The following is a 20,475-nucleotide window of genomic DNA, read 5'->3' on the forward strand; positions in this document are numbered from 1 at the left end:
CCTGGAGGCAGCAGCCAGTCGTTTTTCCCTTTACCCCCATCCCTGCTTTTGCAGCTCCGTGCTCCCCACGGGCGGTTTGCGGGTGGTTCGGCCCGCGCCTCGAACCCGGATCCCGGCGGCTGGCTGAGCGGTGACGTAAGAGCGGCGCCAGCCAATGGGAGCGGCGCGGGCGGTATAAAGCGGGCCGCTGCGCTCAGTCGGGCGGGAGCCTGGTGGGGTTGAGGGAGGGCGGTGTGGGACCGGGGTTTGTGTAGCGCTCTCGGCCGGGCCGGCTCTGCCGGCGCCTATGGCGACGGCACGGAGCTGCAACGGGTACGCACGGCGGGAGGGACCGCCATCCCCCACGCTGAGCACGGAGAAGCCGCGTGTGTCCGCCGCTAGCGGCGGCAGCGGGGACGGATGGCGGGGCGAGCGGCCCCGCAGCGAGGAGGACAACGAGCTGAGCCTGCCCAGCCTGGCGGCCGCCTACACCACCATCCTGAGGGCGCTGGGCGAGGATCCCGAGCGGCAGGGGCTGCTGAAGACGCCCTGGAGGGCGGCCACCGCCATGCAGTTCTTCACCAAGGGCTACCAGGAGACCATCGCGGGTAGGCGGCCGCGCCGAGCCCGGAGGGGCACCTGGGGCGGGGGTTCACCTCGCCTTCCTTCCTCCTAGCCGTGCCAGTAAGGGCTGCGCTCGGTGCGTGCTGTAATGCGGGGCTTGGGAAACGAGGGAGTTCCCCTCCGGTTCCCCTTCCGCTCCTTCTGACGCTCGTAGGTGAGTTTCGGTTGGAGGATGAGGGACGCGAGCGCTGAGCCGGGCGCTGCTCAACCCGGAGCCTGCCTTGCTGCTTCGCTTTCCCTTTTCGTTTCCCCGAAGCCCTTCCGCGTGTAACTCGCGGCGCTAACTCGCTGAGCAATTCTTCCTGTTGCGATGTCACGTCCTAAACTCGCCCTGGGAGCTGCTGCTCCGTCTCTGGGAGCGAGCCTGGTGTTCAGCTTCACGTCGGTGCTGGGTTGTCCTCTCGTTCGGTCTCGCCGCTCGCCGTGTTTGGGATGGACTCTCATCGAGGTCTCGCACAACGACACTTTGCTCAGAGTCATAGAATGGCCCGGGTCGGAAGGGACCTCAAGGATCACGAATCTCCAGCCCCCCCGTGCCACCCTGCTCGGGGGCTGCATTTGTCTCCTTGTTGCTCTGTGATACAGGAGCTCTCACGCCCAACCTGCCTGGTTCAAGCAGGGTTTTCTTCTTCTGAACACATTTCCGTGCTGAGAGGTTGCTCACTCTCAGCTTCTCTCTCAATATTACTGCAGCTAAACCAGATGGATTCCTGTTAATTCACCCCAAGCTTTTGCTCTGCTGGATAATGAGGGATGCTGGTTCATCTGTCCCAGTCTCACATGTGTTTCTTAGAGCAGAGTGGTTCTGGGTACCCCCTTCTGAATGGTCAGCCTTGGTGGCACTGGCACAGGCTGCCCAAGGAGGCTGTGGATGCCCCATCCCTGCAGGCATTCAAGGCCAGGCTGGATGTGGCTCTGGGCAGCCTGGGCTGCTGGTTGGCGACCTGCACACAGCAGGGGGTTGGAACTGGATGAGCACTGTGCTCCTTTGCAACCCAGGCCATTCTATGATGATTCTATACGCTGTTTCTATCCACCTGTTACTCTCACTGTTAGGTACTGTGCTCCTGGGCTGCTTTTTGTTTGGCTACTTTTCTAGGAAATAAGAGGAAGCTGTGATGCAGGCATCCTTTCCTGTGCGGGGTGGGTTGTCTCTTGTGCTTCTGGTCTTCCTGCTCTTAGTAGTGAAGTGGGGGGGGGGGGGGGGAGGGGGGGGTGAACTGTAGCTGAAGAACAGTTTGTTACAAGCCAGCAAAATATCTGGTGGTTGGAGTTGTGAATTGGTGTGGAGTTCAGTTCTGCATGGGAGGTCCTAAGTGCATTGTGAAACACAGAGCTGAAAACCAGACAGGCTGAAGCAGGGAATGCAGTACAGCTACGGGTCTTGAAGTCAGCCTTCTGCTTGGGTAACCACCTTGGGTAGGGAGGTGGGGGGGAAAGCAACTTTAATTTTACTTTTCCATATGGTACAGGAACACAAAATGATGTAATAAACGTATTTCCAAGCTGTGAAATCTAGGGGAGGATGGACAGGGTGCAGTGAAAATACACTAGAGGAGATCTGCAGTGTTTGGTGTTTCTGACTCGAGCTTCTCCTACAGTAAGCAAGAACAGAGTTATGTGGTTGGTCACAGCTCAGCTGCCTGCTGTTTGTTAATGAATGGTGCCTCGCTTTGATTTGCCACTGAGTGTTTCTGAGTGCAGACGGGGTGCTGGAAGCTGTTGCACTTCTTTATCCTTCATAAATAAATCCTGTGTTGCAGGGAGGATTACATCTGAATTCTGCCCTTTCTCTCCATTCAGGTTTCTGTGAGTAGCAGAGAACCTGACGTAGCTTCTGTTGCAGGTGTATTTCCTGGCTTGACAGTGCAGAGTAACAGTGTTCCTGCTTTACATTTATTCATCCTTATCTGTTTTCTGCAGCTGTCAATGTTGCATTTCAGAGCCATCAGTAGAGTTGATTTGCTGAATATCTGCTTTCAGCCTTCTTTCTGGATGTGTTCTCCCTTTCATAGAATCATAGAATGGCCTGGGTTGGGTTGAAAAGGGCCATAATGATCATCTACTTTCAACCCATGCTTTGTGCATTAATCCTGGTTGGGCTCCTAAAGGCCCAAGCTCTCACCTTGACAAAAGATGTTCAAATTCATGCATTGATCTCATCTTATGGTGGAGACCACCAGATTTTTATTGGAGGAGCATGGATACCCCTGGGGGTTTCAGGTAAAATCCATCTGGGAAGCAGAGCTAAAGAAACTAGCAGTTTACTCTTGAGTTTGTGTATATTAGTAGCCATTGCAAGATACCAGAAGTTTTACTTCTTCATTTCACTCAGTGCTTCTGCATGACCCCACAAGAATGTATTTTCTTTCCCTGTGCCAGGGTCAGATTTATTGGCTTGTTCATTCTGGAAGCAGATGACAACAAAACAGAAAAGTGTTCTTTTGATTAATCAAAGTAATCTGAGCTGTTAATTGCTGGCTGGCAGCCTTCAGCATCCTTGTAGTCGTTCAGGCAATTGTCTATCAAACACTCGAAGGCAGAATTTGGGGAGATCTGTCCCTCCTTCAGTAAGTGCTTGATGTTATGCTTGGAAGTGCTGTTCACTGGACTATGAATGCTGCACAGCATAAATGTGTGCATAGGGCATCCTGGCCTAGTATTAAATGTGGAGGTTGGTGGACCTGCATGTGACAGGGAGGTCAGAGCTTCATGATCCTTCAGGTCCTTTCCAACCCAAGCCATTCTATGATACACAGCAAATGGGTGAATATGTGGAAATCAAAACTGCAGACCAACTTGTAGCTGAAGTCTTCAGTTACAATTTTGTGAGTTCTAGAAACAGCACACGTTGGAGATGCCTCAAAACAAAACACGGGACAGCAGATCCTGCTCCTTTACAGTCCTGCAGGAAACATCAGACAAAGCTGAACAGGCTCCCTACATCTGTAGGGGAAGTTAACTTGTCTTCATTGTACGTAAGCACTTCAAGCTGAGAGGTGTGTTTGCTAAATAGTTGCTGGTAATGATGGTGGTTGTATAAAAAAAAGCTGAAAGACCTCTCCAGTTGGTGTGCAGCTTTCAATCAAGTTCAGCTGTCCTTCTGGTGTGTTGAACCTTGTTAAAATCATAGAGTCAGAAGATGGTTTGTGTTGCTGGAGACGCAAAAGCTGCTCCAGCCCCACCCCTGCCATGGGCTGGGTGTCCCCCATTAGCTCAGTTGGGCCTTGTTGAACCTCATTAGATTCATCTGGGCCCTCTTTTCAAGCCTGTCTCAGTCCCTTTGGATGGTGTCCTTTTCTTCTTTTGTATCATCTGAACCACTCAGCTTGGTGTCATCAATCAACTTGCTGAGGGTGTCTTCAGTCCCATCATCTGTGTCATTGGTAAAGGTGCTGTGTGTGGGGTGCACCACTCACCATCAGCCTCTATCTGAACGTAGATCATTGCAATGATCCAAGCAGCTCTTTACTCACCATATAGCCCACCCTTCCAATCTGCATCTCTCCAACTTAGAGACAAGGTAATGATGTGGGACTGTATCAAACGCCTTGCAGAAGACATCAGTTGTCTTTCCTTTGTCCGTTGGTGCCATCACTCCATCCTTGAGCACCACCAGATGTGTCAGGTGAGGTCTAATACCAGTATATTAACACCTGCTGAGCTGTGTGTGTCTGCATAGTAATGGGCAGTGCCTTAAACAAACAAGGCTGACCGAAAGCACTGCCCTTTGCTGAGAGCTGAGGAGTTGCTTCAGTGATTTGTCGCTGGAGGCAAAGCACTGCTGGTTCTCTTACTTTTCACTGGTATAACAGCCTGATGTATGAACTTAAATATCAGCAGTGTGGCAGTGGTTTGTTTCTTGAACTGAAGGCTGGGGAGGAGGGATTGTCAAGGGTAAGATGTTGGGGTGCTTCTCAGCCCTGGTGCTGAAGGCAGTGAGAATCCTGTGCTCTAGCACTGGGTCTTCTCAGGATGACCTCCCTGACCATCAGTAGTTAAGCAACACCAAATTTCATACACTTAGATTTTTCCCCCAGAATTTATTAACCATCTTAATCTCTTGGATCTTACTCTATTAAAGACTTCTGGTCTCTTCACGTTGCTTTTTCAAAGCATTGTTACGTTGTCTGTCATCTCCATTTGTTTCATTTTCAGAAAGAAGCGTGGATGGGAACTTCCAGCACCTTCTGTGAAATGAGGTGTTCAAATCCAGATACATATTAATGAGCTTCTCCACGGCCCTGATTTCCCTCTTTTTAAGAAATATATTGGCAAAAAACAACTTCCAGACCTCAGCTTAGCTTCATCTGAGAGTCTGCCATGACTCGTGTGAATAGACTTCAGTCTCTGCAATGTGGAGTGTCTTTGTAAGAGGGTGAATGAATCCATAAAGTTGATGGCTAGAATTAGCGGAGCAGCCCTGGTGCTTTTCCTCCTTATTTAATTCTTCAGTGTGAGTTGTAAAAGAGCTGGACCAGATGTATCATTTCTGGCAGCTGGAGAATTAAGTTTTGCTTCTGAAAAGAATGTTCCTTTCTGAAGCAGAAGGTCTGTTTCCAGTCCTCTGGTGTGACAGTGATGGAATCGGAAATGTTAGTCATAAACTTGTAAATCCTTTTTTCTGATGCTTTGCTTCCTTCCTGTTGGGAAGGTATACGGTGGCAAGGAAGCCACGTGGTGCTAATGCCTATTTAATTATTCTCTGCAGGTTTGGAACTCTTATTGCCAGCTAAAATAGCCTCATTACAGCTTAGGTTGAGTCTCTTCGTAGAGCTGTTGAAGACTTCTGAAAGCAGATGGTGATTCTGTTGGGAATTGGCAAACCCAGTCCACCCTCTGCCTTAGCAACCTGAAGTCATTAACTTTCTGCAGGAGTACAAACTCTCTTTATATGAATGAGTTTTCTAGCCTGATTTTCCTCTTTTTATGCATAATAAATTCCTGGTACCATTCAGGGCTGAAAAGCTGCAATAATTCTCTTGTGTTTCTTGGCTGGAATGTTTTCTCTAGCTTCAATTCTTGTGTAGTATGGGTGCATGAATACGAACAGTCAGTTTTGACTCTCAATCTCACCACTTAGCAACAACTGAAAGATTTTATAGCAATTTTCTTCTTGGCTTGCCTACCATGCCTTCATCTATTAGCTCAGGTCTTCTGCTCTGTCAATTCCATCTCTTCTCAGATTGAGAGGAAGTGCCCAATAAAGCCAGCCGAATGTATCTGCCGTTGTGCCTCAGCTGGTTCCATCTCAATGAACAGTTTGTCTGTGGTCTCTGGGCTCTTTGGAGCATCCTCCACACCTACCATGTGAGTGAGAGCAGTCTGGAGCCTTGCAGAACCTTGTGCTTATGGCTACCAGGATGGCTGAGCTCAAGGAGCTGGGTTGCTAAATCTGAGACCGCCTCCATCCCTCTTACAGTGAGCAATCCTCAGCTTGGCTTCCTCCTTGGAGTGAAGCAACCCAGCTCATACTGAGAGCATCCTACAACCATCTCAGGCTCTTATCTGAAAGATCTAGCCAAGACCAGGCATCTGAAATGCTGCAGTGCTGCTCTACAGAGGGCTGTCATCCTCCATTCCCCTCACCTACGGAGCCAGCTGCTGGGTGGGCTCCATCCTCTTTGGTTACCAGAGGTGCATTTGCTTTCCTGTGTCACATTAAAGCTATGCAAATAGTTTCTATAGCAACAGGTCTTTTTGCTGAGCTCTGACGCAAAGTCCTGAAAGGTCTTTCTCATTCTGTCTTTATCCGGTTATGATGGTTTTTTTTTTAAAATCAACTCTTGAGGAAGATAAAGGGGGAAATTAATTCTGATCTGTTTCAGGAGTTGCAGCAGGAATGACTGCTTAGTCTTTAACAGCCCAATGAAGTTTCTATATCAGAACATGGGATCTGGGCTGGCGGATGTACCGACTGGAATAACTGTCCATAACTCTGTGCTTGCTCTTGTTCACTTCCTTACAGCTGTGTATTTTTATCCAAACCTTTGCATTCCCTTAACGTGATGCACCTGGGCTTAAGCAACAAGTTCACTCAGCCTTTCTTGGGTGGCAGAGGATGAAAGTGGTGATGCTTGCAGGCTCCTTTGGTGCGTTGACAGCGTTTGGTAGCAGCTCTCAAGCACAGCTGTGACTAATAAAAGCAGGGTGAATTGAGGGAAAGTATCATTCATCCCAAGGGGCCAAGAGACTGTGGATGGGTGTGCCAGCCTCCTTGTAAGCAGAGGATGTGCAAATCTTGTCCTTTTCTTGATATGGAGGATTACACGGATGGCACTTGGAGGGAGTTTTTCCTTGTTGAATTAAGGTGCAGCAGGATACAGTCCAGCATCTTGGCTCAGCTACCTTTACCTGACTCATCTGATACCACTCTGGGCTTGGATTCGGAAGAATATGTGTGTATGGGAGGTGCTGAGACAGACACAGACTTTGAACGGTGCTCATTTTTCAGGAGAGGCAGCTTGTAAAGTGAGCAGGAAGGACTCGAGCAGGACTGGAGCTCTGCTCTTACAGCAGAGGTGCTGGCCTTCTGTCTCACCTCTTGTTTTGCCTCTGTCTGCCTGGTATCGCCTGGCAGTGGTGAAGGGGTAGCAGAGGGGTTAACACGAAGCTTCTTTCTTCCTCTGTGGGTTCTGGCCCTCCTCCTCAAGGTGCTGGTTGTTCTAATTGACACAGCTTGCTGTGGGCACAACTGGAGAAGTTTTGCAGCTGAGCAGCTCTCGGCTGTCGCCTGGCTGCAGCTTGCTCAGTAATATTCAGAAGATCTTGTGCAAAGTTGACAAGATCTGTATAAATGAGAAGTTTGAAATACTCTGCAGCTCTGTGGTTATGTTCTTGGCACAAAGATCTACGTGCTTATTTGCTTCTAAACTTCCTTCGCTGCCCAAGCTGCCATGACCTGACAGAGGATGTGCAAAAAGGAGGGATGACCTTTGTGTACCTATTTAATTGCTTTGGCCATGGGGAGGGATGTATTTCTTTTCCTGAGGTTGCCTGTGTGACACTTGATGGGTCTGTTGGCCTTCTTTTTCCCTGCCCTACACTATGGTAACAGCTGCCTCCATAACACAACACAACTCCTCCTTCTTCAACTCTTTACAAGGGTAGATAATGGCAGGTCAAGGGGAAATGGTTTGAAGCTGAGGGAGGGCAGATGGAGGTTGGATGTCAGGGGGGAAGTTCTGTGCTATGAGAGTGGTGAGGTGCTGGAACAGCTGCCCAGAGAGGCTGTGATGCCCCGTCCATCCCTGGAGGTGTTCAAGGCCAGGTTGGATGGGGCCCTGGGCAGCCTGGGCTGCTATGAAATGGGGAGGTTGGTGGCCCTGCATTGGTGGGGGGTTGGAGCTTCGTGATCCTTGAGGTCTCTCTCAACCTGGGCCATTCTGTGATTCTGGTAACTGATCTTGGCCCCTTGGATGAAGACTCTAAGGATCCACTTAAATATATTTCATCAATGAGTTTGTATATGCATACGTTTATATGTGTTTGTATACTAATATGAGACTTTTCCGTGTCGAATTACCTTCTGCTGTGTGACACAATGCTGTCACTCATTACGGTGGCTCTTAATGAGGATGTGAACATTTCTGATTGTCCTGAACATTCTGCTCCACAGCTGTGCTGACGTAAATCCATATCTAACATCAGGCCCCGATGTGCTGCTAGCAGTGCTGGTGTGAGCCAAGCTGGTAGTCTAATAACAGCATCAGTTGCTCTGGAGATGCTTCTGGGATCTGTTTGGCTTTTGTTTTATCAGTGCTGGGCATAGCAGCAGGTTTTGTGAAACCACTGTTTGCCTTTCTGCTGTGGGAATGGCACATCTGTGGAGCGCAGGGTGAGTGCTGAGAACCTGCATTACTGCTCTGGCTTCTCTTTGTTGTCCTCCAAGCCTGCTCTCTTCCAAATTCTGTCTCTTTCTGGCTGCATTCATAATACAACAGCATGATGCTTCCCATGTAATCAAAAACCTTCCCAACAGTGTCTGGTGTAAACTGGGCTGTAAAATTTGATGCACGAAATCATGTGCCTTTATGGGATTTTTTCCTGGCCTCTTTCGTGCCCTCTGTCCCTGCTCAGAAACCTTCTGGGCTTCAGCCCTGCCGTTCTGCAGGTCGCCAGCCCTTCTTGGGAAGGACGTGCATAGCAGGCAGAACATCTTGCACACAGTTTCCAGGGTTACCTGTGTAGTGCTGATAGCAAGCAGGAAATTAAAATGCTCCGTGATGATGATAGGTATCGACAACAGATGGTGGCCATTAGGTGTGCGTGCATGTCAGGGGAAGGCACAAAGGCACAAAGCCAAACAGAGTGGCTCCTTGTTCCCTTACTGCCATGGTGGGTCTTACTCTGCTTCTTGGAAATGACTCCAAGTGTGTGTGGCTTCAAGCTAACTTCTTTGCAGAGCTCCTTGTGCTGATTGTCAGCCCTTCTGTCCCTTCCCTCACTCTGTTTTTCCCTCTGTTTTCTCTTGTCTCTTGTCTCCTAAAAGGCTCCCTTACCTTGGGGCTGTTCTACTTTGAAACTCTCCAAACATGGTCTTGCTCACTATAGCCTTTCTTTGTGGAGACCACAGTGATCTGCTGTAACCTGAACTGAAGGATCCTGGGGGACTTTAACATCAGGGGGTTGCTAAATCTGGAAAACCAACTGAGGATCTGTTGTGCTGAGCTCTGGGAGTAGCAAAGTCTCATGCTACATGTTCCTTTCCTTACTGCACCAACTCTTCCTCTTCGTGGGTTTCTCCATATTAAGTCTCCATTAAATCTGAGATGCAGAATTCAGAAGCAGTATACAATGCGTGCTAGCTCTCAGTGCAGAACAGCAAATATCCCCCTGATCTTTGGCCACAGATCTTTCTGACTGCTGCATGTGCCTGATCAGCTGCTGGCTGATGTGCTTCAGGGTGAGATGCAAAGCTATCGTTTGGGCATGGAGCATCCTGGAGGATAGCAATGCTGGTGTTGGGGCTGCAGAAACCACTGTGATGGCTTAGCTTTTCTCAAACCTAAGGTTCAGCTTTGCTCGTGATATGTGCAAGCACAATGAAAGCCCATCTAGACGTGTGCTCTGCTCCTTGTTGCTGGCTTAATGAGCTGTAGTTTTAATTGATATTAGATGCTAGAAGATCCACAAAGGCTGGATTTGTTCTAACCTGGGCACAAACTGTTATTCAAATAGAACACTACAGACTGACTTTTGACGTAGTGTACATGTGGTTGTGATTGTATCCAAACCAAAGTGTGCTGGTGATGCTACTCCTTGCTTCCCATAACTCAGCCCTAAAATCCATACTTTTGAGCCACAAATCTGCTGAGATATTGGCTGGAAGAACCTTCCATGCTCGTGCATGTATTTTTCTTAATGCAAATGTTTAATTTCAGATGTTCTGAACGATGCCATCTTTGACGAAGACCACGATGAGATGGTAATTGTGAAGGACATAGACATGTTCTCATTGTGTGAGCATCACCTCGTTCCATTTGTTGGAAAGGTAACTCTTCCTCGTCAAACAAACGTGGGAATACGTGATAAAAGACACATGTAAAAGACTTTGTAGCTATAACTGCAAAGCTTTTAAAGCTGTAAGTATTTACTGCTTACGGCTATGATTCTAAAAGTCAATCTCCAGAGAATGCAAATAAGAAAGACCTTCTTAATGTGAGTTTTATTTGGATTTAAAGCTCTATGCTCAACCTTTCCTAGTCTAACTAATCTAATGGTTTCTGACATTTCACATTAAAGCTCTTCTTTGTGAAGCAGCAGCGAGCCTCGAGGGCAGACATCTTGATATTAAACCAGCTCACCCTGCACGCTGCCTCCGTCACGGATTTAGTTGCTGGCTCAGAGCTATCCTGTGCCTCTGTGAATGGAGCAAACTTCTGATTAGCAGCCCTCTGTTAAATGGGCTAGCAGGAGGCTGCGTGGCTTGGGACTCCCAGGTACAGAGCTGGTGTTTCAAATGGTGCTGCCAACAGCTGAACGCTCCCCCCTGATCCCCACCACCAACCAAAACAACTCAACGTCTGTCAGCTTGAATAGTTGGGTGTTGGTAGTTCTGAAAACCTCAGCCTCCTCACTCCTGTAAGAGCACAGGAGGATGGACCTTATTCTGATCCATCTGTTCTCCATTGAGTGCTCCCAGGACAGAGGAGCAAGTGCTCTTGTAATCTGTCAAATTTGATCAGTACCACAAAATGTTCTGAGTAAACTGTCCCCCAAAAATGAAACACCCCGACAGAAACCAACTGTTTATTGAGTCAACTCATTTTCCTCCGCTTTCTTTTCTTACTGTTAGCATTTTCTGCCAGAGAACAAAATAACTTCTGTTCCTGTGAAAGCTTTCTATTTCACCTGTTATTCTTGGTTACTCGGTCTGTGTGTGTTCACTTCATTACTTCTGTGGCAATCCATGCGTTCCTTTTACATCTAGCAGTTTAGCCTGTGTGCCTTGGAGAAATCTCACAAGCACTGAGTTGGTCCTGCTCATACAGTGGTCTGCTGAATGCCTGAGTACACCTCTAAATGTTCTCAGCCTAACCATTCTGCTGGGTACATCAAACAGGCTGCAAATCCCCATCAGCAGATCGTGTATTTGCAGCTCTATGTTGAATAAAATCCAGAAATTCACACACACACAAATTACTCTGTGGGGAACAAGATTCAGCACTTATTTCTGAGTTATGTCTCTTGCTTTATCTGAAATGTTTCGTGTCTTTTCAGGTGTCAGTGGGTTGATTACCCAACAGAAGTGATAGGAAAGAGCGAGTTAGCCAGGTAATTAGGTGTGCTGTGGTGCCTCTACCTGCAGGTACAGCAAAACAGGACTGTGAGGTGGGGCCTCCAGGCAAAGCACGAAGGCAGAATCCTACACTGATGCTCCCCTACCTTATCGTGGCTAATTTTTCAAGTCTCTGATACAGTGACATAAGTGCTGGTTTGTAATCTGTCACTGGTGTGAGCCCACTTGATTTCAGCAGCCTTCTGTATAGCTGGAAGCTGAATGCCTTTCCTTCTCCCTTCAGATCTGAGCACTTTTCTACTCCATAACTCATTTCAGCCTAGTGCAGTTACATGTTCCTGATGAGTGTTCAGTCAGTCCATGGTCAGGCAGGACAGAAGCTGGCTGATTCATACAGTGATCTGTGGTGCTACTGGTAGCACATGAGTTGGCATTAAAACAATAATAGTAGAGAAACAACAGTAAGTGCAGCCTGGTTTTGGTGGCAAAGTACTTCTTGCCATCAGATCCTTTACTGGAATGGCAGTCCTTCTCTCTCCCTTTATCCACTGTAGGACTTGAAAGAAAAGCATGGCTATGTCAGATGGACAGGGCTGTGCTGGGTAGTAACAAGTAATGCTTTTTGTGCCTAAAGACAGCAGTACTCTGTGGCATTCCTGAGACTTGGAACATAAGCCTTGACTTTCAGAGAACTGATTTTCCTCTCCATCCTCAGAATGTTCAACTTATCCTGCACCAGGACACTGACCTCACGAGGCATTACAGCCTTTGATAGCTCCACAGTTAATTTTTCAGGCTTGTTCCTCCCACATGTTAAGATTTCTGGGCTGTTCACACTACTGGGACATATGCACATCTCACTCTCTATGCATGGGTTTCATACACGTTTGGAAGTTTGGTTTTCATTCTGCTAATGGCTTGTTCTCCTCTGTCTAGGTACATATTGGCTATCTTCCTAACAAACAAGTACTTGGCCTCAGCAAGCTCGCTAGGTAAGTGCTAATGTAATGAAAGTGATGCTAATTTGTAAAAAGGATTCCAAGCTGTGCTAACTGTGTTAATCTTGCTAATCTTGTCCCCCTCTGAAGCTCAGCACACTTTGTGTCCTGGATTTGGATTTAAACCAATCCTCAGCATTACACATTTGTGTGTGTGTGTGTGGAGAGGACAGATGAGTCTGTGTTAATTAATATCACAGTTGATTGGAATAGAGCCATAACACTTCTGCACGTCCATCTGTACAGAACATTGGTGTTGAAAGAGAACACAGAAGCAAGAACAAGTGGAGAGTCTTGGCTGTGTTATAAGGCAGATCAGCAGGCAGAATGGGGATCTCCAGCAGCTGGAGATCTGCGTGTGTTTGGACTGATAAGAGCAGGGATCTCAAACTGCAGACCAACACACCGTCTGGATCTGAATGCAAAGCTTTCATTAGATAAATCTGGCATTTCTTTCCTTCTCTCATGGCCTGCTGAGAGAGTCATGGGGTAGACTTCTTTGCTAAGGCTCCGCTTTAGAAAGAAAGGATTTAAGATACACTTGAGAAATCCACTTGTTATGTAAAATATTGTTTTGTCTGGCAAGTGCCCTTGGGTCAGGGCTGTTGCTGAGTTGTGTTGTAAGGTGACAATTTAATGGGGGATGGTAGATCCCTCACCTGGGCAGATGATTGAGCACCTGAGTGGAAGGATGTCTTGCAGCTTGAAAACATGGGCTGTAGTCCAGAAAAACCACATAGGACACACTTATACTTTCCTGATGCATCTGTTAATCTTTCTGTAGTTCCAATCACACCAAGGAGAATTAGCCTAGTAATTCTGCATGCCTGTGAGTTTTCTTAGTGGGTAAGAGATGTGTGGTGTGTGACGCTGAAGTGCTTTAAAATCAGCCATCTCTGCTCTGTGCTCTGCTTGCACAGCAGTGAGTTTGGGCTGGAAGCAGAAGGGCCCTGGGAGGTCACGTTTTGAACCTCGTATTACAGGGCAACCAGCTTCACATCTTCTAGCAGCGCTTGCAGGAGTGGAATTTGCTCTGATCAGAAGGCTGACACAGTTAAACACTTAAATTCTAGTGGCAGACATTTGTTATGCCTGCACTTAGCTGCCTCCTGATATTGTAGGATCTGCCATTGCCTCTGGATTTGCTGGTTTAGAACTGTCTCAAATGGTCCTTAATGCAAGTGGCAACATTGTGCTAGAAGAGTCCAGTTTTCCCACTGTTTATTCTCAGTATGAAATATGTTTGGGTGTGTGCATGTCTTCCTGCACTGTTCTCTGAATGTTAAATACTGCTCTTTTTTTCTCTTCTCAAGTGAGGGTAAAACTTCCATATCCTTCAATAATGAAAAGATTAGATTCTTGTATAACCAAATCTTCTCTATCCTTGCTTGCTTTTCTGTGCTCGCCATGAGGAGATCTGTAGGCCAAATAGTGCTTCCCTTTCTCGCCCTATATAATGCAACCAGTGTTCACACAAAGATTTGTGAGGCTGTTGGTACTGGAGACCTAATCTTTCATAATAGGATTAGTCTAATGTGGTGTGTTCCTGCCATTGGGATGACCTGCATTCAGCAGACAAACACTTTTCCTTGGATTTTAAGCTCAGGTTTGATAACACCACCTCTGTTTTCACGCAGACATGCTTACAGGACACACACAGAACAAACCCCAAGCATCAATTGTGTTTTTAAATGTCTAAATATTATGTTGCTTTGTTCAGAATAGCTGTAACACGGCCATTTCATTTCTGGAGGGGACTTTCTGCATGTAATTCTCTCTCCAAAGCAGCAGGCCGGTCTCATTGTCAGAAATGTTTCTTGTAAGTGATGCCTCAGGCTGCCAGCCAGGGTCTGGCTTTTGTCTGCTCTGACCAGATGGGTATTGAATTTTTCTGCAGCAACTTTTAACATGGCCACTTGACGTGTAATTAAGCATTTGGTCTGCATGCATAAGGACTGCATGAATAACTCGCTGAGTCACACAGCTGCCATGGACTTTTTTTCTTGAAATACGTGGATTTCAGCACTGTGTTGATAGATGATCAAACCATCACTCGAATCGCTTTGCAGATGGCTTGCATTTGAAACCCTGTTAGAGATGAGCACCAAGGTGAGCCCTGCACTGAAATGTGAAGGATGGGTGGAGAGTATCTGCTTTATCATAGAATGGCTTGGGTCGGAAGGGACCTCAAGGATCACCAAGCTCCAACCCCCCTGCTGCAGGCAGTGCCACCAACCTCCACATCTAATAAAAACAATTATTTTCCCACAGCTCTCAGTTAAATCTGGGGTTAAATGTAGGAATCTAGAACATCTCTTGCTTAAGGCCAGTAGCCTTCTGGGAATCCCAGTATCCAAACATCCTTAAAACAGCATTTGGTAGGCAGTCTGTTAACTCGAGGATTAGCTTTCAGCGAGACTTTGGCTGTGGATTCTCTTGCAAGCATGTGGTCCAGGTGGGTGGTAGAACAAATACTTCAAAAGTAACAACCAAAGCAAAGAAGCTCCAAGGAGAAGTGATAGGTCTGCCCCTAAAATGGTGGGGTAGCAGACAAGGGGTACCTGCCACTAGAACCAGCAATGGTAAGGGAATTCATTGAGCCATGCCAACCAGGGGCTGAGCAGAAGCATTGCTGGATGGATTTCCAGGAAGAACTTTGATCAATGCAGTGATCTGTTGGTAGTGGAAAGATCAGACAATATTCAGAAAGGAATAACTGAAACAAATTGCCTTTTTCTCTTCTAGGATTGTGGAGATATACAGTAGAAGACTACAAGGTAAACAACTGGATCTTCTTTTTATTGCTTGTGCAGCCCTTTGCTGGCTAACTTGGTGCAGCAGTAATTAGAGGTGGGCTACAGCTGTTCAGATTTTAGACAGCGAAGAAAAGCAGTGCGTTCTTGAAGAGGTGTTTCTCATCTGTCTCCTTACTTAGCCTCTACATTTCCCCTGAGGGGTAAAATGTGCCTATGAAAATGAATGTAGGCAGGAACTGATTCGTGGGATAAACGTAAGATACAGCTGCAAGGAATAACTGGAGCTGCTGGATGCTGCTGGAGGTGTGCTCTCCTCCAGATGATTGAGCATGCCTTCAAGGAGTGCTGTCTGAAGAGATGGACTGAGAGCTGCTGTATGAGGGAAGTTTGCTGCTCTGGAGAAGCTACAGGAGCTACAGCTAGAGGAAACTGCAGAGCTGCTCCAAGGCTTTGGATCGGGCTCAGCCAGCTCTCACTGTCCTGTGGTTGAATTTGGCCAGGTTGTGGCAACAGAAGTCTTAGTGGCCGTTAGTGTCAAACTGGTGAACAGCTGCAGGAAGTAAAGCTTTGGAGGGCAATAGCCTCCCTTAATTTGCTCTTTAATTTTTTTGTAAAGCTCTATATCCTTTTCTTAAAATAAAGGGAAATTGTGAGTGTAGGCAGTGGAGAGTGAAGCAGTAAAGCCAGTGAGTAAATATGTGAAAAAGCAAATAAAAGAACAGAGGAAGGCAAGAAAATCTAACTGTATAATTCCCATAACTGCAAGTCACAGTAATACAAACTCCTGCAAACACATAATGGAAAATGACTTCCAGTATAAACAAGCAAATAAAAGATTCGTTCCAAGGTACAAAATACAAGCTAAGGTTTGGTATTAATAAAATTCATTTGGAGAGAACAGAGCTCGGGCTGGGAGCAGGGAGCAGAATCATAGAATGGCCTGGGTTGCAAAGGATCACAATGATCATTTAGTTCCAACCCCCTGCTGTGTGCAGGTCGCCAACCAGCAGCCCAGGCAGCCCAGAGCCACATCCAGCCTGGCCTTGAATGCCTGCAGGGATGGGGCATCCACAACCTGCTTGAGCAGAAGGGACAGGCACGCTTGGAAGTGAGGATGCTTGCAGGGAACGATGATGCATTTAAGCTTGTCAGTTTTAAGAGTGGTTCTGAACTCCCTGTTGTCCTTTCAGTCCAGGAACGCCTTACCAAACAAATTGCAATAGCCATCACAGAAGCCTTACAGCCTGCTGGAGTTGGAGTGGTGATTGAAGCTACGTGAGTTACCCCGAGCTGCTCTGCAGCAGTGCATGGGCTGGGTGTGATAACAGCTGTGTGCTGCAGGGCTGCTGTGTGTTGCCTCAGCTCTTCTAAGCTGTGTGACACTTACCTGAAGCAGAGAGGAGGTAGACAGGTGTGATCTTGGCCCATTCAGTGCAAGGGGTTGGAGCTGTTTGAAGCGTGGGCTTGCCTTAACCATTGCAGAAATATGACAACTGGGTCAGCTGTCCCATTTGCACAGGATCCCCAAGTACAGCAGAGCTTGAGTCTAGCAACAAGCGTGTCCTTGTGATGATCACATTGGTAAGGTGGGATTTTCTTAGGATCTGCAGAGAGAAGACAGCACTCAGAAGCTGAGAACTTGGCTTTCTTTGTCCTAGAGGACAGCTGATATCCATTGGCCCTTCTTACAGTTTGCCATTCATAGAATCACAGAATGGCCCAGGTTGAGAGAGACCTCAAGGATCACGAAGCTCCAGCCCCCCACCAATGCAGGGCCACCAACCTCCCCATTTCACAGCAGCCCAGGCTGCCCAGGGCCCCATCCAACCTGGCCTTCAACACCTCCAGGGATGGACGGGGCATCACAGCCTCTCTGGGCAGCTGTTCCAGCACCTCACCACTCTCACAGCACACAACTTCCCCCTGACATCCAACCTCCATCTGCCCTCCTTCAGCTTCAAACCATTTCCCCTTGTCCTGCTGTTATCTACCTTCTCAAACAGTTGACCCCCTTTCTAGATGTGGAAGTTTTGTTTTAGCTTCATTTTTCCACAGAATTTAATGTGACCCTGTAAGAAACACTTGTCTTCATGGCACTTCTTATTTCTTCACAGTACATCTCATTTACTGACTTCCTCTCCTTTCTCCTAGGCATATGTGTATGGTAATGCGTGGGGTACAGAAAATGAACAGTAAAACTGTAACCAGCACAATGTTGGGGGTATTCCGGGAAGACCCAAAGACCCGTGAGGAGTTCTTGACACTCATCAGGAGCTGAAACTGTTATTCTCTAAATGCACTCTGGAGGTTGTTCTGTCCAGTGTCGCCGTCTGTTCTTACTTGTTCCTACGTCGCACTCTTAAATTAAATGGTCGTGAGTTGTTGTCATAGTCTTTGTTCAGTAAAAGACTTGTGATGGCAAACGAGAAATGTCATGATGAGGTTGGCTGCTCCTGGATCTCCAACTGGGCTGATATTGCAGAACTACAGGCTACGAAGAGGGGGTTGAATGTGGTTCTTTACACCTACCATGCAGAGCACACTGCTGTGAGGGGGAAAGCGTGCTTTGGGAATGAAATGGGTATTTGTGAAGTAATGATGTTAGTGGAGTAAACGTGGTGCAGCACTGGAAGCAAACGGCTGTGGATCCTTGTAGGACTGCTTACATGCTGCCAATACTGCACCTCTGGTGAGAAGGATGGTTCTGAATTGTCTCTGGGTCGTTATTACAAGTCCTGCAGTGGCTTTGTCAGTGTCTGGATATGTCTGTTATACCTCCTTGAGATGTTACCTCTGGTGGTGTTTTATATTCTTGCTAGTATTAACTCTGTTTGTCGTACTTGAGAATTTAAAACACATTTTTCCTAACCTCTTAACATGCAGGGAATTCACTTCTAAATGATTTGGAACGCAGTTTTATCTCAATATATAAAGGGTTTTTGCACCTTTCTCTCTGTGCCTCAGGATGTCTCACCACTTTAACTGTCAGTTTCGTACTATTTTTAAGCAAACCCTAATGGGATTTTGGGAGGAAGACCCAGAATTTGTCTGCAAAGAGCTCAGATATCCAAAGAGGTATTTTTCCCTGTCTTTAAGTTTTCCCCCTTGGATTTCCATCAGTCAGACTGAGAAGCTAGATCTGGTTTGATCTCAAAATGAGGATTTCTCTTCAAGCATTCCAAGGTTTGCATCATGAACGTTGGACCAAAGGTGAGCACTGAAATCCTGAGCAGAGCACGTTGTGTTTGTGCCTGATGGCAGTTCATTCTGGGGCAAAGCAACCTGAAATTACAGCTTATTTCATAAGAGCAATTGAGAAAAGCATTTCCAGGGGCGTCAAAATGAATTAAACTGCAGTTTTCTGTCTATGTGGCAACCTCTGTATGTGGCAGCGTTGGTACAGAAAGTTTTAGGCAGCTGAACTGACTTGAACTGCTTATACTCTGTTAGGATTTTAATGGGAGTTGTGTAACTCTTAATTGGGAAAACATGATGTGCAATTGAAAGCCACCCTCCTTAAACTAAGGACAGGAGAGAAAACAAAGGCAATGCCAGCTGTGCTGTGGGATGCCTGCAGGTCCCTACAGTCACCCTGGCTTTGCTGAATATGAATCCCAAGGTGTTCAGCTAACCTGAATCGTAGTTCCTGGTTGGCAAGCTAGACCTGTTGAGTTAGGTGCTATGGAACTGTCTGCTATCATGAACAAGCTGTGCTGCACTTACAAAATACACTAATTCTATGGCTTTAGTTCTCCTTATTGACAGACAGCAGATCCTGCCTCTCTCAAGTTCAGCGTTGGTTTCACACATCCAGATGAAAAGCCTTAAGTCTTTCTTGCTTGAAGTTCAATGTAAAACTCTCTCCTTTTTAGGTTGGAAGGAGAACTTGGGGACCAAAGAGGTGCACAGAAATGTATTTGTTTCTCTCTGCTTGCTTTAGTTGTTTGAAGTTAAGGCTTTGTAAAACACAATCATACTCCTGAGGTAGTGAAATGGTTGTGTTTTAACCACTTATCTCTATTCAGGATAAAGTTCATATTTCACCACTGCTGTTTTTTATTTCTGTGTGACCTGTAGTCTTTAAAACATACCTCTATACTTGTGGCCTTGGATTTTGTTCCCTATTTGTTGTAAGACTGGTGCACTTTTTTTGGAACATGTCAAATACATCAGCTTTAATGACAACCAGTGTGTGTATGTGTGTAGTGCATACAGCCTGCTGTTGCACCTCATCAGTGTCCATTGTCTCAAAAACAGTCATTGTTTCAAGAACATTAAAGCACAGTGTTACCCTTTGGACTGGTAGCATCCTTGGTGACTGGCAGGTGATGGCAGCACAGGATGAGGTGGGTGGTGATGCCATAGAATCATCACCAAGCTTGGAAAGACGTCCCAAGATCGTCCAGTCCAACTGTCCACCGACCACCAATGTTTCCCTGTAGTTTCAGTGCTTGCAAGTGCTCCAGCCTTGTGACGATGATGCTCAGTTTCTCTTCTGAAGCAGTAGCAGGTTTCTGTTTGTTGACAGAGCAACAGGAAAAAAACAAAACAAAACAAGCCCAAAATCATCTTCCTTCAAGGTTGGTGCAACCTTCCTCATTCTGGTCTTCAGTATCAGAGGATTCAGCAACAGGAAGAGGGGAGGCAGTGGCTGCTCTGGAAGATGTTGTGTGCACTGGGATTCACTGAAGCCCTGTTGAAGGCATCATTGGAGGTCTTTCCTTAGACCAGAGCCTCTGTCCTTGACTCTCCCAGCTGGAGCTGAGCATCTTGGGGTTGAAACGAGGTGATCATTGTGGTCCTTTCCAACCCAGGCCATTCTGTGATCTGATAGGGAGGATGCAGCGGTGAGTTCTGCTGCCCCATAGCCAGGGCTGTGCCTCTGTGAAATGAGCAAGAGCCACCAGGGATGAGAATTTTAATGCTCCTGTGTTCAATCTGCCCGAATGAATATACCCCAACAGCAGAAAAGATGCAGGTGTGATCCAACCTTGAGGATGAAGTTGTACTTTATCTTGGCTGAGTCAGCCCAGCGTGTACCATGTAAGCAGTGAGCTCAGCTGGGGCCAGCAGCTGCTCCTGCAGGATGGGAAGGCTGTGTTAAAGGAACTGGCTCTGGTGTCCTCATGGGATGCAGCTACCTCTGAAATTCAGAGACAAATCCTTGAAAATAATAGAAAAGACTTGCAGAACCAAGACACTGGAGGGGATGGCAGCCTAGGTGAGCAAATGGGAGGAGGAAGGAATGAAATGCTTTTAAGGAAGTCACCATCGCTTTATGAATCTCTCATCCACATCTCTGTGTCAAAGCACAGATGAGGGTGAGAAAAGGCACTCAGAAATGTTGGGGCTACAGGCGATGGGGGATCTGCTGGGT

The 20,475-nt window shown here is 46.9% G+C and overlaps 1 protein-coding gene across 1 annotated transcript; it reads left to right on the forward strand.

Moving 5' to 3' along the window:
• Positions 1 to 209: 209 nt before the first annotated feature.
• On the forward strand, positions 210 to 19,283 carry GCH1 (GTP cyclohydrolase 1). The gene is made up of 6 exons (XM_052696683.1): positions 210 to 587; positions 9,987 to 10,096; positions 12,281 to 12,336; positions 15,088 to 15,119; positions 16,289 to 16,373; positions 17,250 to 19,283. Exons 1-6 carry the CDS (start codon positions 287 to 289, stop codon positions 17,374 to 17,376), a joined length of 711 nt encoding a protein of 236 aa, XP_052552643.1. The 5' UTR covers positions 210 to 286; the 3' UTR covers positions 17,377 to 19,283.
• The last annotated feature ends 1,192 nt before the right edge of the window (positions 19,284 to 20,475 follow it).

The sequence above is a fragment of the Tympanuchus pallidicinctus genome, unplaced genomic scaffold (assembly GCF_026119805.1).
Source record: "Tympanuchus pallidicinctus isolate F22 unplaced genomic scaffold, pur_lepc_1.0 scaffold3, whole genome shotgun sequence".
Taxonomy (NCBI): domain Eukaryota; kingdom Metazoa; phylum Chordata; class Aves; order Galliformes; family Phasianidae; genus Tympanuchus; species Tympanuchus pallidicinctus.

Bases quoted from the DNA above. Each gene is read 5' to 3' on its own strand.
- GCH1 (XM_052696683.1), top strand. From the start codon at position 287: ATGGCGACGGCACGGAGCTGCAACGGGTACGCACGGCGGGAGGGACCG. The intron at 10,097-12,280 runs GTAACTCTTCCT...TCCTCTGTCTAG, and splicing joins TCGTTCCATTTGTTGGAAAG to GTACATATTGGCTATCTTCC. The intron at 16,374-17,249 runs GTGAGTTACCCC...CCTTTCTCCTAG, and splicing joins GGAGTGGTGATTGAAGCTAC to GCATATGTGTATGGTAATGC.